The following is a 17,400-nucleotide window of genomic DNA, read 5'->3' as shown; positions in this document are numbered from 1 at the left end:
GAAAAGTCACCGCCAGTGACAGAAAGAATGGCCCAAGCTGGCAGATGGAAGCTAGACTGGCCTGGAGACCGCTAGGAGGCTGAAACCTCCGTCAGGCAAGAGGTCATGTAAGCAGAACTGGCAAGTTTTGGGAAGGACAATGAGGCAACCCCCTCTACGGACCAGGAAGGAAATGGAACTGAGAGGAGGCTGAGCTGGCAGATCTGGGGGTTTTCAGCACTTGCCTGGCAGCTGAGCCACTGAAGTTCTACAGCAAAGGGGAGTGAGTGGAGGAGGGCTGTTAGTGTCAAACCCAAGGGGAGGTTTCACAGATACTTTTACTGACTGAGCCCGTACATCTGAATTGTAAAGTTGGTTCTATTATCACTCTAAACGTTAAAGCAAAGGGTCATTAAGCAACAGTTCGAAGACAGTAGGAATTTTCCCAGGCAAGAGGATGAGGAAGGGAAAGCAAAGCACTCTGTCTCCCCAAATTAGGTCTGTGAAAACCCAGTCCTTCTGAGGGTGAGTGCTGTACTCTTCACCACCTGCATGTGAAACTGCAATACAGCTGGGAATCATAAAGGTAAGAGTTTTATAATATCTCGTATTCAGGATGACAGAGGGTTGGTGTTGTGTACAAATTGTAGACTATTTGATGTTTTGATACCACGGATTACTTTAAAATAGTTCACCAGGGACATCCCTGGTGGTCCAGTGGTTAAGACTCCTCTGAGCTAGCACTGCAGGGGGCACAGGGTTCGATCCCTGGTCAGGGGAAGATGCCGCATGCTGCGCAGCCCGGCCAAAAAAAAAAAAGATAAAAAAATAGTTCACCATATTACACTAAATTTACCCAAATGACACGTTTCAGGTAACCAGGACTGCCAGCCTAACAGCCCTCGATACTGGCTACTTGACACCAACCATCTACCATCAGACCCAACCAGCTTCCGCTGAAATGAAATGACAAGAAACTCTTTATCAGTTAGTTGAGTTGCTTCTAATTTGAGAGTCCATGCATCTGAAAAGGAAGTTGAATGTTCTATGTGATTAAATTCAATAATGCCTTGACTTATGAATAGGCTGTGCAGGACTCAGCACTGTCTAATTTAGGTTCCATGTATTGATACAACAGAAAAAATTAAAAATGAGTCATTTGGCTTGCAGTGAAAGATATTTCCAGGCCTTTTTAAATTTTAAAGTAAGCTCACCCCCAGTACTCTGGTTATAGTGTAAAGACAGTAAAATTTAAAAAAATATGATAAACACTATTTATTGTGATCAACAGCTCAGTTTATTAGGTGCTTTAATAAAGTAAATCCTTATAGTGAAAACAACATACTAGAAATAGCTTTTGAAAAGCTATTTTTTTATGATATGCTTACAAAGTGTCAGACCCAAGTGAAAACATCCACCACGGTGGTAATACAATGAACAAGTTTCCTGTCAGTAAAGCTGCACAGATAGGCTGACTGTTTACAGCCAGATTAGCTTCTTGATACCATGAAGATCAGACTTCGAATTTGTAGGAGGGCAGCTTCTAAACATCGCTGGTCTTTTTAGTAATGCAAAAATTCCACTTTCTCAGCTGTTCTGGAGTTTCAGAGAGGAATTCCGTTGGCCTTAATGACATTTACTCCAGAACCATGCTGCCTTTTTGATGCCTCTTCACCCTCGAATAGGGACTTATTGTATCATCCATCACAAAATCATACAGTACTTTTATCCAGGAATTGTAGTGGGGGAGGCTGTCATAGTACTCAGCTGCTATCTTCCTCACCTGGAAGGGAAAATACAGCAAGATGAGTGAGTGCTGAGTCCTATTACAGATGACAGATGAACGTCTGACACACACACTCAGGAGAAACCATGAGACTTTCTCCCGCCTCCCTCTCAAATAAATAAATAAATAAAAGCAGCAGCTTTGGGAATTCTAAGCAAAAAGCAGCTTACATTTCAGCAGTAACATATACTTGATCCTCTAGAATTACTGACGTTCCAACAAGCTCTGAGGGACTAAATATACTGGTTTACTTGTAAAAGTTGGCAGCTGGAATCTTTAACAACAAATACTTGCAATCCAATCAGCTTGCTGCTTTTAAGTGTTGTACTGCATGGCCGCCACTGTAGGGTTTAAAGGCACCACTTGATCCCCTGCCATTAAGGAACCTACAAATACTGATCAATTACTGTGGCATGCCAGTTAGAAATTAATCACTTATCAAGTGTGCAATTCAGCCATCTCAAGTTGAGAACGTCTTTTTAAAAAAGGACTACTGCCAGTGTGATGAGCAAGCAAAAGTAGTTACTGCTGAGTAAGAAAAAATTCTGTGGCTTCAACAAAATGTACAAAAACTACCCTAATAAATCCCAAAGGAAAACAAAAACACAGAATCCAAGATGTTGAAGAGAGACAGCACGAAAAACATAGAAAAAATTAAAGAACCTTGTTATTGTGATAACAATATTCTAAAATTGATTACAGCGATGGTTGTACAACTCTGAACAATCTAAAAACCATTACATTTTAAATGGATGAATTGTATCTATGAGTTACATCTCAATAAAGCTGTTAAAAGAAACCTTGCTATACATACCTGTTAACTAACTACGTGACAGTTATATGCAACATAACTACTGCAGCACAACAACTGTAGAACAAGATACTCCTTGGTATACACCATAGAAAAAGCAGGAAGGGGCTTCCCTGGTGGCGCAGTGGTTGAGTCCGCCTGCCGATGCAGGGGACACGGGTTCGTGCCCCGGTCCGGGAAGATCCCACATGCCGCGGAGCGGCTGGGCCCGTGAGCCATGGCCGCTGAGCCTGCGCATCCGGAGCCTGTGCTCCGCAACGGGAGAGGCCACAGCAGTGAAAGGCCCGCGTATCGCAGAAAAAAAAAAAAAAAAAAAGAAAAAGCAGGAAAAGGAAGACTTAAGAGAACTCTGAGAACATTTGTTAGTTTAGCTAAGCAACAGGAAAACAGCGTGGAATGGAGTGGGAACTCAATACTCACTGATGAACCATGGGCCTTAGGTCAATGTTTGAGCTGAACAGTTCAGGGACTACTGTTCAAGAAAATTACAAGTCAAAGTATGTGGCTTATATTGGAAAAAATTAATTATTTTGCTCCGAAGGTGACTGGCTTTCTCCTTAAACCATAACCTCTTAAAATATAAAAATGTACTGTCCTAGTCAGGGAAGAGGCAAGCAAAGGTGGGCGCACTCTTCAGGCCAAAATGACACAAAGTGGCTGCACTAGCACCACATTACACCGGTTTCAAAGCTGTCTTCGGCCAGTTGTGTGGTGTTTTCCCCCATTTTATTTTGAAAAATGTAAAACCGACAGAAAAGTTGAAAGAACAGAAAAACCAACACCCATATGCCCTTCACCTAGGTCCACCAATTGACACTATGTCACGGCCACCTTCTTTCTCTCCATATATAGTACACACCACATACTTTGCTCTTTCTTTGATGAAAGAAAGCTGCAGACATTATACGAAAATTAACCCCGAATACTTCACCCCTAAATATTCTATACATATCTCCGAAGAACGAGGCCATTCCCCGACAAAACCATAATACCATTACCACACCCAAGAAATTTCACACTGACACAGTATTATGTATTACATGGTCCAGATTCAAAATTTCCCCACTAACTCAATGTCCTTTCTAGATTTTTCTTAATTGGCAATCCAATCAATAATCAAACGTTATATTTCACTGTCATGTTGTATACGAGTCTGCAGACAGTCAACATGTACAAGCTGGAGAGGAAATCTATAAACTTGGGTTGGGTGGATATGGTAGCATAATAGCTATGACAGCTATGGTTCCCTTGTATCACAGCTAAGAAATAAAATCAAAAACAACGGATATTACACATCATACCACTTCCCCTGTTTAGAATTACGGAAACATTTTTTTGGTAATGGAATTGTAAAAGCTATCCATTCTGAGGACGGCAAGTCTAATAAGAGAACTCATCAGAAATACAACTGAAGTTTGGAGAGGACCATCCTTTTTTGGGAAGGGTGAAAGGATGAGGGTCAATGTGCTGTCTTTCGTTTACTCCACAAAAGACACACTGAAAGTCCATGTGACAGGAAACAGATGGTCCCCACCTGTGGGAAGTCTGTGGTACTGGAAACTGAAGTTCACTTATTTTGCAGAGCGATTATGTAGGACCTCGGTATTTCACAACAAACCAACACAAACCTTAGCTAAGTTTAACAGTGATAAAGGTTATGTGAACTTTTGCTCCCTTTACAGAGGGAATTCATTCTCTATTTCTGAATTACTTTACATGTTAGCCAATTTTGCAGATCCCCCAACATTCTAAACCAGACGTGTTACCGCTAGGCTTAGGGATCCAGGACAGTGAACTCTTTGTAAAGTTAGGCTGGCTAACTCAGGACTTGGACTCTTGATGTTTTCTTTGATGAACAGCCCAGATGGACGAAATATACTAGATCCCCTTTTAAATGAGCAAGTCAAGAGTAATTTTGAACATATAACCATCAGAAATTAGAACATGTATCAAATCCTTTACTTACCAGGGGAAGGCTTTTTCCGGGAATGTTGGGGAAGTCATGGTGTTCATTATGGTAACCCACATTGAAGGTGAGTAAATTCAGAGGCCCATAGTATGAGTAAGTTTCATGTCCTTTTAAGAACATGTAATGTTCAGCTATAAAATGTCCAGAGATTGGGTGCAAACCTAGGCCAAGTAAGGATGCTGCCAACATGTAGACTAAAGATTTAATTCCCAAAACGTAGTAAATCGCAACGTCAAAAGTGATCTGGATCACAGTATTGATGATTTCCAGATAAGAAATTGGTTTGGGGTTGATGAACAGAGGTCGAAAAGCATAAAAGAGAGGTTGAAGAATAACCCATATAAACTTTCTGAAAGTGGTACAGAAGAACCAGCCTTCAAAATCAGTTGGAATATCCACATCGATGCCATCACCTCCGAGGTATCGATGATGATCCATGTGATACCTCTTAAAGGAAACTGAATATGGAACACCAATAGGGAGATTAGCAAATATTCCAAACCAACGATTCCGCATAGGTTTGCATTGGCCAAAGGCACTATTGTGGGAAACTTCATGAATAGCCAGAGTCATTGAATGATTAATGCAGCTGCCAAAGGCATATGCCCAAAATAGGACCCATTTCCAGTCCAAGTCCTTTACTAAGTAAAATGCAACAAACTGAGTGAGAACCATCAAAATTACAATCCATATCAAGTTGGAATCAGGTTTCATTAAGGATTTTATCTCTGGATACTTTGCTGTAAGGGAAAAACAAGCAAAAAATCAGAGACTGAGAAAAGTGCACAACAGTTCTGCAATTATAATTAAACTAACATCAATTAACACATCGATTAATTTTTTTTCTTTCTTCAAGTCATTATATGCCCTCTATTAGAGACTTTATCAAATATTTGCCTACTACAGGGAAGGAGTGTATTCAACAGTAAAGTTACTAAATACTATGTCACAACAAATTGAGAATTTATACGGAAAAAAATAAGCCTCAAAATCTAGACTCTCCACAATAACAGAAAGGTAGTCACAAATGAGTAAAGATTTCATGTTATCTAGTTGCCTTTTCACTCCTAACAATTTTTTGTATATTAAATTGGTAAGTTTTACAAAGTGGTAATCATAATCTGGTAAACCTATGTGTCTGACAGATTACAGACTATTACAATATACTTTTATGTAATATATATACAATATACTATATATGCAATATACTTATATACAATATATACATATTATATACAATATATTATATACTTAAATTTCATAATTTCCTTTTTAATGACTAAATCACTTCTAGTTGCCAGTTGTAACTTCTAACCACTTTCCTATTTTTAGACATTCAGATATGTAAATTTTTGCCAATGTAGACTTTTTCTAGTCACCTGGAAACTAGGGTAATTTCCAAAGAACTCTATGGATTCACACCCCCCCCTTCTTTCTTTCTTTCTGCGTTAAAACTGAACAATACTAATCTGTGTTAGATTATTTGTTGAATTCACATGCAAATATCCAAGTATTATGGAAAGGGCCAGTAATAAAAATCTCTGCATTTCAGGCAAGTGTCGCCTACAGGCAAATGCAGATTCTTCTCAGTATCCTGGCACTCCAGAGGTGGAAGCCCAGATATAATGAACATCTTTTGTTTTGTGTGTTGTCAAGTATGTTTGACCCAGGACAGCAAAAGGAAGAAGGACCTTTTTCTTGGGACAGGTCATTCAGAGTGTTCTGGAAAAGATTCAGAAAAAAGAAGAGGAGCTTCACCCTCTTTTCTCTAAATGTGAAATGAAGAATTCAATAAAAGCTTAAAATGCAAGACAGGAAGTTATTTAAGTCTAGTTTTATATATAAGAAATAAGGGTAGTGTTAATTCGAGGTAATTATTCTTGTTTCTTTCCTTTCCCCTCTTCTGTGTCCACTCCCTAACCTCTCATCTTTGTTGGTATTAGTTCATTTCATCAATGTTAACAATTTTGTAAGCAATAGGCCAAAAAAAATAATCCTTTTGAGGGTTACTTTTTGACTATTGATTACTCAATAGGTTTGAGTCTAAAACTAATTACCCTGGGATAAATGAAAAACTCAAATAAGTCATTCATTAAAATACAGGCATTTTGAGCAGTCCTCCAAACATAGAATAACAAGTGTTTAATTCATTGGTGGATAAGTAATAAATCTTTTGTATTAAAATGTGTTATTTCTGTTTAGAGCTCCAGCATTTTTACCTTACATAAAACTAGATTAAATTGACACGTCTGACAAAGGACAGAAGATAACACACACTTCGTAGTTACTCTAAAATCATGAAACAAAGATGGCACATTTTTCTCAGACAAATCAACTTCCTCCAAGTAATTCTGTACCAAATTTTTGCAAAGCTCTAATAGTATATAAAAATCAATACTAGCATGCCAATATAATTAAATGGGGGGAAAGAATAGTCTTTTCAACAAATGGTGCTGGAACAACTGGTCATCCATGTGCAGAAGAATAAAACTGGACCTCTCTCTTACACCAAACACAAAAATTACAAAAAGGAGCTGAGTACTGATACATGCTATAACACGGGTGAACCTTGAAAACATTATGCAAAGTGAAAGAAGTCAGTCACAAAAGCCCAAATATTTTATGATTTCATTCATAAGAAACGTCCAGAATAAGCAAATCTATAAAAACAGAAAGATTAGTGGTTGCCCAGGACTGGAAGATATGGAGACTGCTTATGAGTACAGGGTTTCTTTTTAGGGTGACAAAAACTTTCTAAAAATTAGATTGTAGTGATAGTTTAAAACTGTGAATACACTATAAAAAGTCACTGAATTGTACACTTTAAATGGGTGAACTTTCAGGACTTCCCTGGCGGTCCAGTGGTTAAGACTCTGCGCTTCCAATGCAGGGGGAATGGGTTTGATCCCTAGTTGGGGAATTAAGATCCCACATGCTCTGCGGCATGGCCAAAAAAAAAAAAGGATGAACTTTATAGTTTGTGAATTATATCTTAATAAGGCTGTTTTAAAAATGCTGTTTCACTGTGGAAGTACAGCAGTAAAAGGAGCATTTCTTGTGATTATCTGACCCACTAATAATGGTCTAGTCCCTAGCCTTCATTAATTTCGTACATAAATTTTGTAAATTTAGCATACAGATGGTGGTTGTTAAACAACATATCCATGTTCTCTGGTGCCTTTCTCCCCCCGCAAAACCTGATACATTTGAGAAATATCTCATCATTTAAGTATAATTTAAACAAGTCTCCAGATTTTTATCTTTCCTGAGGGTATTCCATCTCCACCCCTGAAATGGAACACTGAGCAGTATTTATTTACACCTGCAGGGAAAATGACGTTTTCATTGAGAAATATGTAGTCCTTTTACTTTTCAAGTGAAATGGTCCAGTGATGATAAGTTTGTGGAAAAAAGGTTCAGTGTTGAAATAAGCATGAACAAGCACCTTTTTACTTCCTTGATTTTCTGAATTTTAAATAGATAGCTAAGTTCCAGTATTCAGGAGTTGGTTTTTATAGCATGGATACCAGATTATTCTTATGTAATGTATTGATCAGGCATAGATAAAATGTACCATATGCTATCTCCTATGTGTGATTTGCAAAACACACATTTTGTTTAAAAATAAAAAGGAAAGCATCCAAGAACCAAACTCTCTTAAAAGGATACCCTTAATGGCAACTATAAACGTTCAAGCTCCCAACTTACTGATTCAATTTTAACAAATCCATTTCAAAGGGATCTACTAACTTTTTTTTTAAACAATTTATAAAGTTCTTTAACAGAGTAAAATAGTCCCTAGTGTCAGAAGGATATGGGTTTAAATCTAGATTCCTCCATTTACTAGATCTGTGACCACATGCTACCAAACTCTGGTTCCGCTGTTTGCGGGACTCAAGAGACAAGTATTGGCTGGAAAGGAAAGGTTGCTTTATTCAGGAGGCAGGCAACCTGGAGAAGGTGAACTCCAGTCCAAGAGCCAACTCTGAAGAGTCTGCTCGAACATGAAGTTTTTAAAGGGTTAACTCCTTTCTTTTTGTGAAAACATGAAATTTCTAACTTAACCAACAAAAATCAGGGGCTTGTTTTTCTTTTCACTGCACAAATGGATGCAGAGAAAAAAAACTAGGGGAATACTGTGTATGAGAAAGAATTCCTCCTATTCAATTTACCACCCACTAGTTTCCAGATCTTTGAAAAAATAGCAAAGAGGTTAAAAGCAATGCTTTGGAGGTAATCTAACCCAGATCAGAATCCTCCTCTAACATTTACTTATTCACTCTTACTTCATCTTTAAAACAGGGATAACACCTACCTAATTACTGGGAGGATTAAATGGTGTAATGTTTGTAAAGCACTCAACACAATGCCTAGCTTACCATTAAGAGTACCCTGGGAGAGATGAGAAAATTTTCTATGTAATATAGAAGCTGCAAATAGCTGAGCTCCTTACACCTCTAGAGAGTTGAATAAGGCCTAGTTAACCTGGTGTAAAGGCCCTAAACTAGCAGTCAGGGGACCAGAAGGCTAATCTTGGCAAGTCTTCCATACTTCAGCCTTTTCGTCCACAAAACTGGGGTGGATGAAAAATATATATGAATCTGCCCTTCTTGCATGAGCCTCGTTGCGAGGATCAATGAGAATACCGTGAGCGCAGCAGGATCCGGACCCTGGAACGCTTACCCTTCGGGCCCGAGAAGCCTCTGGGGTCAAACGGGTCGGGTACCACGAGCCTCCTCCCCGGCCCAAGGCGGCAGCCGCCGGCGGCAGGATGGCCTGCTGGCGCCGACCAACGTCAGCGCGCCCCGCGCGTGGGCCGCCAGATGCTGCAGGACCACGCCCTGCCGCGCACACGCTCGCAGCCTGGCTCTGCCGGGGCCGGCTACCGGGAGAGGGAGGAGGAGGGAGAGGAGGAGGAGGAGGGGGGACGGGGAGGAAACGGTGCCGACCGGCGGCACGAGAATGTCTAAGCGAGAGGATCTACCCAAGGGTGGCCTAGTCGCGGGGACCCGGCTCTGAGCAAACCCTGGCCCCGACCGCATGCCCGCGCTTGGGGGCGCGCCTGCGCGCGGTGGGACGGGGGAGCGCGGGGATCCCTCCCTCCCTCCCGCTCCGGCCCAGCACCTCCCCCGGCTCTTCCCGCGCGGCCAGGCGGCCGGGGCGTCGGGACGCGGCAGGGAGTCGACTCTTAACCGGCCTCAGGCGCGTCCCGGTGGCGGGAGGCCGCGCACGCACATAACGGGGCGCGGGCCCGGACCTCACCCAGGATCTCCTGGCGCCGACTGGCGTGAGGCTGGTCGGTGTAGACCCACTCGAAGTCTTCCCGTGAAACGCGGTTCCCCATGGCGGCGGCGGCTCGCGGGCCAGCTGCCGGCTCTCGCTCCGGGCCGGGATCCTCCGAGGCGGAGGCGGAGATGAAAGCGAAGGCGGCGGCTCCGCGACTGGTGTCAGCTGGCTGCTGCGGAGCTGTAGAGCAGTCGCCGACCGGGGCGGAGCCTCGAGGCCCCGCCCCTCCGGCGCCAACCACCACCACCCCCGCCCCGGAGCGTGGCAGGCCGGACGGAGGCCCCCGCGGTGGGTGGGAATCCGCGGCTCACTGGCTGGGGCTTCTGAGATGCTGTGACTCGGCGACCGGCTGAGAGACTGAGTTACTACAAGTCCCGGCTCCTTGCGGCCTGTCCTGCGCGGTGCCGGTGCCCAAGGCCGGAAAAAGGTGAAAAAGGAAATAAAGGTCTCGAGTTAAATAAGACTGCTCTTTAGCGCCTCGGGGGAAGGTCGGAGGTCGATCACGAGGATCCTTGGTCATAAATAAATGGCGACTCGCCCAAATTTTGTTTGATTTTGAAAAGCAGCTTATTCACTGAGCCGTTTTTGGCTGCCTCCTGGAAATAATACCTCAGGAAAAAATGCGGAGCTTGTGGTGATTAAGAGCTAATTAAGAAAAAGGAAATCACTATTGTTGAGGGTGAAAAATGATGAGGAATTCGTTGTTTTGCCTGAATTATTCTTGTGTGACTATTTCTCTTACAAGGTGATTGCTCAGCCTTGCATCTGTCACAGAAGTCGTTTGAACCACCACCTCTTTCTGAAAGAGAGGACATTTTGTTTGAAAATTAATGACCACTTTTCCATTAAAAAAGAAACTTTGACTAGGATTACAAAAAGGAAGATAACCAACAGGGTGTTCTTATAATAAAACACCACACACACACACACACACAAAACCACAACGAAATCTGATCAAACCCCTAGATCCAACTACTAATGTATAGAAAATAGAAAGAACAGAGAAGCATGTAAAACTACACCATAGAGATAGAATCAGCAAGATCTTGACTGTGCGAAACTCTATAGGACAACATCCTGGGTGCTTTAATAAATAAAACTCAAGGGAAACAAAAGAGGGAAAACCTACAGATTAAAAGGGGCTTTAAAAACATCAATCGACTGCAACGTATTGATCTTATTTAGATTGTAATTCAAATTGTCAAAAGCTTTTAAAATTGACATGAGATCATTTAACTCATATCGATTAGATGTGTGATGATATTGAGAAATTATTGTTAATTTAAGTGTGATAATAGTGTTATATTATGGTTACATTGTTTTTGTTTTTGTTTTTTGAAGTCCATATCTATTAGCGTTTCATACCAGGGGAAAAAAAAACCTCAGACAAACTAAAACAAACACATAATGGCACATGCGATTAACCTTACAGTGTCATGCTATGCCACACTAAAAAAAAAAAAAGAATAAGGTCTTTATGTCTTAATACATCTCCAAAACGTACTGTTAAATGCAAAACACTGGGTATGGGCTGGGGCATGGAGTATATTTCATACACAATGCATATGTAATATGTGTTTCCTTGGATATGGTTTTAAAAAACAATATAGGTTTAGAAAGACAACCAAGAAATGATTATTATTTTAAGAGAGTAAGTGGGAATCTAGGGGAAAGAGTTGGGAGGGAATGTTTTCACTTAATCCTTTTCACCTTTTACATTTGAATTGAATGTGGATTTTGACATTCTAAAGAAAAGGAAAAGAATTGGCTACAGGATTTTTGCGGGGATCAACAAGTATTTTCATTACACATAGGCATGTTTCTTTAGTGTGGATTTTTTTTTTTTTTTTTAGTGTGGACTTTTAAGAGTTTTTAATGTGTTATCTTTCATATCTTTTCCTTACTCCTGCCAGGTAGTTTATCCTGAAGCAATCATACCAGTTATTCTAGAAAGGCACTATCCGGTTTGCTGTTAAAAGCTGTGGGTGAGGACTTCCCTGGTGGCGCAGCGGTTAAGAATTCGCCTGCCAGTGCAGGGGACACGGGTTCGAGCCCTGGTCCGGAAGATCCCACATGCCAAGGAGCAGCTAAGCCCGTGTGCCACAACTACTGAGCCTGAGCTCTAGAGCCCGCGTGCCACAACTACTGAAGCCCGCGCGCCTAGAGCCTGTGCTCTGCAACAAGAGAAGCCACCGCAATGAGAAGCCCGCGCACCACAGAGAAGAGTAGCCCCCGCTCACCGCAACTAGAGAAAGCCCGCGCGCAGCAACGAAGACTCAACACAGCCAAAAGTAAGTAAATTAAAAAAAAAAAAAGAGCCATGGGAGAATCCCAGTAGTTCCTGATGATATTGGGAAATATCAGACAATGTAGTTTTCAGAAGAGGGCAGTCATACTTTTGAAATCAAGGTGTTCTTCCATGTGGATTTTTCATTTTCCATTTTTTAAAATTTTTGAATGGGCAATTCATTTTTTAAAAATTGAGGTATAATTGATTTGCAATATTGTTAGTTTCAGGTATACAGCAAAATAATTCAGTTATATATATAAATATATTTTCAGATTATTTCCCATTATAGATTACTACAAGATACTGAATATAGTTCCCTGTGTAAATTCTTGTTCCTTATCTATTTTATATATAGTCGTATCTGTTAATCCCATACTCCTAATTTATCCCCCCCCTCTCCTTCCCCTTTGGTAACCATAAGTTTATTTTCTATGTCTATGAGTCTGTTTCTGTTTTATTAATAGATTCATTTGTATTATGTTTTAGATTCCACATATAAGTGATATCATATCATATTTGTCTTTCTCTTTCTGACTTCAGTTAGTATGATAATCTCTAGGTCCATCGATGTTGCAGCAAATGGCAATATTTCATTCTTTTATGGCTGAGTAATATTCCATTGCAAATATATATGTACTACATCTTGTTTATCCATTTCTCTGTTGATGGATACTTAGGTTGCTTCCATGTCTTGGCTATTATAAACAGTGCTGCTGTGAACATTGGGGTTCATGAATCTTTTTTTTTCCCCTCAACTTCAAACATATCAGTTATTTTTTGTTTGTTTGTTTATTTGAGTTCTAATGAACAAGAAACTTTGGGAAGGAAAAGCAAATAACATTCTTACCTGAGTAATCAGATCATAGTATTAATGGTTAATTAAATTATACTTAATACTTTTGGAGGTTACAAACCCTTAGAGAATATTATGAAAACTATCTTCTTTCCAGAGAAACACACATACACAAAATGTAGTATACAATTTTGGGGAGCAGGTAGTATTTACATACTTTTTGAAGCCCATCACAACTTAGTTTTCTTTTTTTTTATTAGTTTCTGCTTTATAACAAAGTGAATCAGTCATACATATACATCTGTTCCCACATCCCTTCCCTCATGCATCTCCCTCCCTCCCACCCTCCCTATCCCACCCCTCCAGGTGGTCACAAAGCACCGAGCTGATCTCCCTGTGCTATGGGGCTGCTTCCCACTAGCTATCTACCTTACGTTTGGTACTGTATATATGTCCATGCCTCTCTTTCGCTTTGTCACAGCTTACCCTTCCCGCTCCCCATATCCTCAAGTCCATTCTCAAGTAGGTCTGTGTCTTTATTCCTGTTTTACCCCTAGGTTCTTCATGACATTTTTTTTCTTAACTTCCATATATATGTGTTAGCATACGGTATTTGTCTTTCTCTTTCTGACTTACTTCACTCTGTATGACAGACTCTAGGTCTATCCACCTCATTACAAATAGCTCAATTTTATTTCTTTTTATGGCGGAGTAATATTCCATTGTATATATGTGCCACATCTTCTTTATCCATTCATCCGATGATGGACACTTAGGTTGTTTCCATCTCCGGGCTATTGTGAATAGAGCTGCAATGAACATTTTGGTACATGTCTCTTTTTGAATTATGGTTTTCTCAGGGTATATGCCTAGTAGTGGGATTGCTGGGTCATATGGTAGTTCTATTTTTAGTTTTTTAAGGAACCTCCATACTGTTCTCCATAGTGGCTGTACCAATTCACATTCCCACCAGCAGTGCAAGAGGGTTCCCTTTTCTCCACACCCTCTCCAGCATTTATTGTTTTTAGATTTCTTGATGATGGCCATTCTGACTGGTGTGAGATGATATCTCATTGTAGTTTTGATTTGCATTTCTCTAATGATTAATGATGTTGAGCATTCTTTCATGTGTTTGTTGGCAGTCTGTATATCTTCTTTGGAGAAATGCCTATTTAAGTCTTCTGCCCATTTTTGGATTGGGTTGTTTTTTTGCTATTGAGCTGCATGAGCTGCTTATAACTTTTGGAGATTAATCCTTTGTCAGTTGCTTCATTTGCAAATATTTTCTCCCATTCTGAGGGTTGTCTTTTGGTCTTGTTTATGGTTTCCTTTGCTGTGCAAAAGCTTTGAAGTTTCATTAGGTCCCATTTGTTTATCTTTGTTTTTATTTCCATTTCTCTGGGAGGTGGGTCCAAAAGGATCTTGCTGTGATTTATGTCATAGAGTGTTCTGCCTATGTTCTCCTCTAAGAGTTTGATAGTTTCTGGCCTTACATTTAGGTCTTTAATCCATTTTGAGCTTATTTTTGTGTATGGTGTTAGGGAATGATCTAATCTCATACTTTTACATGTCCCTGTCCAGTTTTCCCAGCACCACTTATTGAAGAGGCTGTCCTTTCTCCACTGTACATTCCTGCCTCCTTTATCAAAGATAAGTTGACCATATGTGCGTGGGTTTATCTCTGGGCTTTCTATCCTGTTCCATTGATCTATATTTCTGTTTTTGTGCCAGTACCACACTGTCTTGATTACTGTAGCTTTGTAGTATAGTCTGAATCAGGGAGCCTGATTCCTCCAGCTCCGTTTTTCGTTCTCAAGACTGCTTTGGCTATTCGGGGTCTTTTGTTTTTCCAAACAAATTTTGAAATTTTTTGTTCTAGTTCTGTGAAAAATGCCAGTGGTAGTTTGATAGGGATTGCATTGAATCTGTAGATTGCTTTGGGTAGTAGAGTCATTTTCACCATATTGATTCTTCCAATCCAGGAGCATGGAATATCTCTCCATCTATTTGTATCATCTTTAATTTCTTTCATCAGTGTCTTATAATTTTCTGCATACAGGTCTTTTGTCTCCTTAGGTAGGTTTATTCCTAGATATTTTATTCTTTTTGTTGCAGTGGTAAATGGGATTGTTTTCTTGTTTCACTTGCAGATTTTTCATCATTAGTGTATAGGAATGCAAGAGATTTCTGTGCATTAATTTTGTATCCTGCTACTTTACCAAATTCATTGATTAGCTCTAGTAGTTTTCTGGTAGCATCTTTAGGATTCTCTATGTACAGTATCATGTCATCTGCAAACAGTGACAGCTTTACTTCTTCTTTTCCAATTTGGATTCCTTTTATTTCCTTTTCTTCTCTGATTGCTGTGGCTAAAACTTCCAAAACTATGTTGAATAAGAGTGGTGAGAGTGGACATCCTTGTCTTGTTCCTGATCTTAGAGGAAATGGTTTTAGTTTTTCACCATTGAGGATGATGCTGGCTGTGGGTTTGTCATATATGGCCTTTATTATGTTGAGGAAAGTTCCCTCTATGCCTGCTTTCTGCAGGGTTTTTATCATAAATGGGTGTTGAATTTTGTCAAAAGCTTTCTCTGCATCTATTGAGATGATCATATGGTTTTTCTCCTTCAATTTGTTAATATGGTGTATCACATTGATTGATTTGCATATATTGAAGAATCCTTGCATTCGTGGAATAAACCCCACTTGATCATGGTGTATGATCCTTTTAATGTGCTGTTGGATTCTGTTTGCTAGTATTTTGTTGAGGATTTTTGCATCTATGTTCATCAGTGATATTGGCCTGTAGTTTTCTTTCTTTGTGACATCCTTGCCTGGTTTTGGTATCAAGGTGATGGTGGCCTCGTAGAATGAGTTTGGGAGTGTTCCTCCCTCTGCTATATTTTGGAAGAGTTTGAGAAGGATAGGTGTTAGCTCTTCTCTAAATGCTTGATAGAATTCGCCTGTGAAGCTATCTGGTCCTGGGCTTTTGTTTGTTGGAAGATTTTTTATCACAGTTTCAATTTCAGTGCTTGTGATCGGTCTGTTCATATTTTCTATTTCTTCCTGATTCAGTCTTGGCAGGTTGTGCATTTCTAAGAATTTGTCCATTTCTTCCAGGTTGTCCATTTTATTGGCATAGAGTTGCTTGTAGTAATCTCTCATGATCTTTTGTATTTCTGCAGTGTCAGTTGTTACTTCTCCTTTTTCATTTCTAATTCTATTGATTTGAGTCTTCTCCCTTTTTTTCTTGATGAGTCTGGCTAATGGTTTATCAATTTTGTTTATCTTCTCAAAGAACCAGCTTTTAGTTTTATTGATCTTTGCTATCGTTTCCTTCATTTCTTTTTCATTTATTTCTGATCTGATCTTTATGATTTCTTTCCTTCTGCTAACTTTGGGGGTTTTTTGTTCTTCTTTCTCTAATTGCTTTAGGTGCAGGGTCAGGTTGTTTACTCGAGATGTTTCCTGTTTCTTAAGGTGGGATTGTATTGCTATAAACTTCCTCCTTATAACTGCTTTTGCTGCATCCCATAGGTTTTGGGTCGTCTGTCTCCATTGTCATTTGTTTCTAGGTATTTTTTTATTTCCTCTTTGATTTCTTCAGTGATCACTTCATTATTGAGTAGTGTATTGTTTAGCCTCCATGTGTTTGTATTTTTTACAGCTCTTTTCCTGTAATTGATGTCTAGTCTCATAGCATTGTGGTCGGAAAGGATACTTGACACAATTTCCATTTTCTTAAATTTACCAAGGCTTGATTTGTGACCCAAGATATGATCTATCCTGGCGGATGTTCCATGAGCACTTGAGAAAAATGTGTATTCTGTTGTTTTGGGATGGAATGTCCTATAAATATTAATTAAGTCCATCTTGTTTAATGTATCATTTAAAGCTTGTGTTTCCTTATTTATTTTCATTTTGGATGATCTGTCCATTGGTGAAAGTGGGGTGTTAAAGTCCCCTACTATGATTGTGTTACTGTCGATTTTCCCTTTTATGGCTGTTAGTATTTGCCTTATGTATTGAGGTGCTCCTATGTTGGGTGCATAAATATTTACAATTGTTATATCTTCTTCTTGGATTGATCCCTTGATCATTATGTAGTGTCCTTCTTTGTCTCTTCTAATAGTCTTTATTTTAAAGTCTATTTTGTCTGATATAAGAATTGCTACTCCAGCTTTCTTTTGATTTCCATTTGCATGGAATATCTTTTTCCATCCCCTTACTTTCAATCTGTATGTGTCTCTAGGTCTGAAGTGGGTCTCTTGTAGACAGCATATATATGGGTCTTGTTTTTGTATCCATTCAGCCAATCTGTGTCTTTTGGTGGGAGCATTTAGTCCATTTACATTTAAGGTAATTATTGATATGTATGTTCCTATTCCCATTTTCTTAATTGTTTTGGGTTCGTTATTTTAGGTATTTTCCTTCTGTTGTGTTTCTTGCCTAGAGAAGTTCCTTTAGCATTTGTTGTAAAGCTGGT

General features: G+C 39.8%; 2 protein-coding genes across 2 annotated transcripts in view; one reads left to right on the top strand and one right to left on the bottom strand.

Moving 5' to 3' along the window:
* Positions 1–1,253: 1,253 nt before the first annotated feature.
* Positions 1,254–10,023, bottom strand: DEGS1 (delta 4-desaturase, sphingolipid 1). The gene is made up of 3 exons (XM_081218932.1): positions 9,808–10,023; positions 4,543–5,285; positions 1,254–1,762 (listed from the first exon to the last, which is right to left on the bottom strand). Exons 1-3 carry the CDS (start codon positions 9,887–9,889, stop codon positions 1,616–1,618), a joined length of 972 nt encoding a protein of 323 aa, XP_081075058.1. The 5' UTR covers positions 9,890–10,023; the 3' UTR covers positions 1,254–1,615.
* A 133-nt stretch (positions 10,024–10,156) lies between these two features.
* The window catches only part of TP53BP2 (tumor protein p53 binding protein 2), a 192,825-nt gene continuing 185,581 nt past the window's right edge, over positions 10,157–17,400 (top strand). The window contains exons 1-2 of the mRNA XM_081218912.1: positions 10,157–10,258; positions 11,745–12,122. The gene's annotated coding sequence lies outside the window, so the exon portion shown is untranslated. The remainder of the gene's footprint in view (positions 10,259–11,744; positions 12,123–17,400) is intronic.

The sequence above is a fragment of the Mesoplodon bidens genome (assembly GCF_964165515.1).
Source record: "Mesoplodon bidens genome assembly, chromosome: 2".
NCBI lineage: Eukaryota > Metazoa > Chordata > Mammalia > Artiodactyla > Ziphiidae > Mesoplodon > Mesoplodon bidens.
This window is presented reverse-complemented; position numbering and strand designations above follow the sequence as displayed.

Coding starts and splice junctions, on each gene's coding strand:
- DEGS1 (XM_081218932.1), bottom strand. CDS start 9,889: ATGGGGAACCGCGTTTCACGGGAAGACTTCGAGTGGGTCTACACCGAC. Junction 5,286..9,807: donor TCGGCGCCAGGAGATCCTGG/GTGAGGTCCGGG, acceptor TTTCCCTTACAG/CAAAGTATCCAGAGATAAAA. Junction 1,763..4,542: donor CCGGAAAAAGCCTTCCCCTG/GTAAGTAAAGGA, acceptor TTTCCCTTCCAG/GTGAGGAAGATAGCAGCTGA.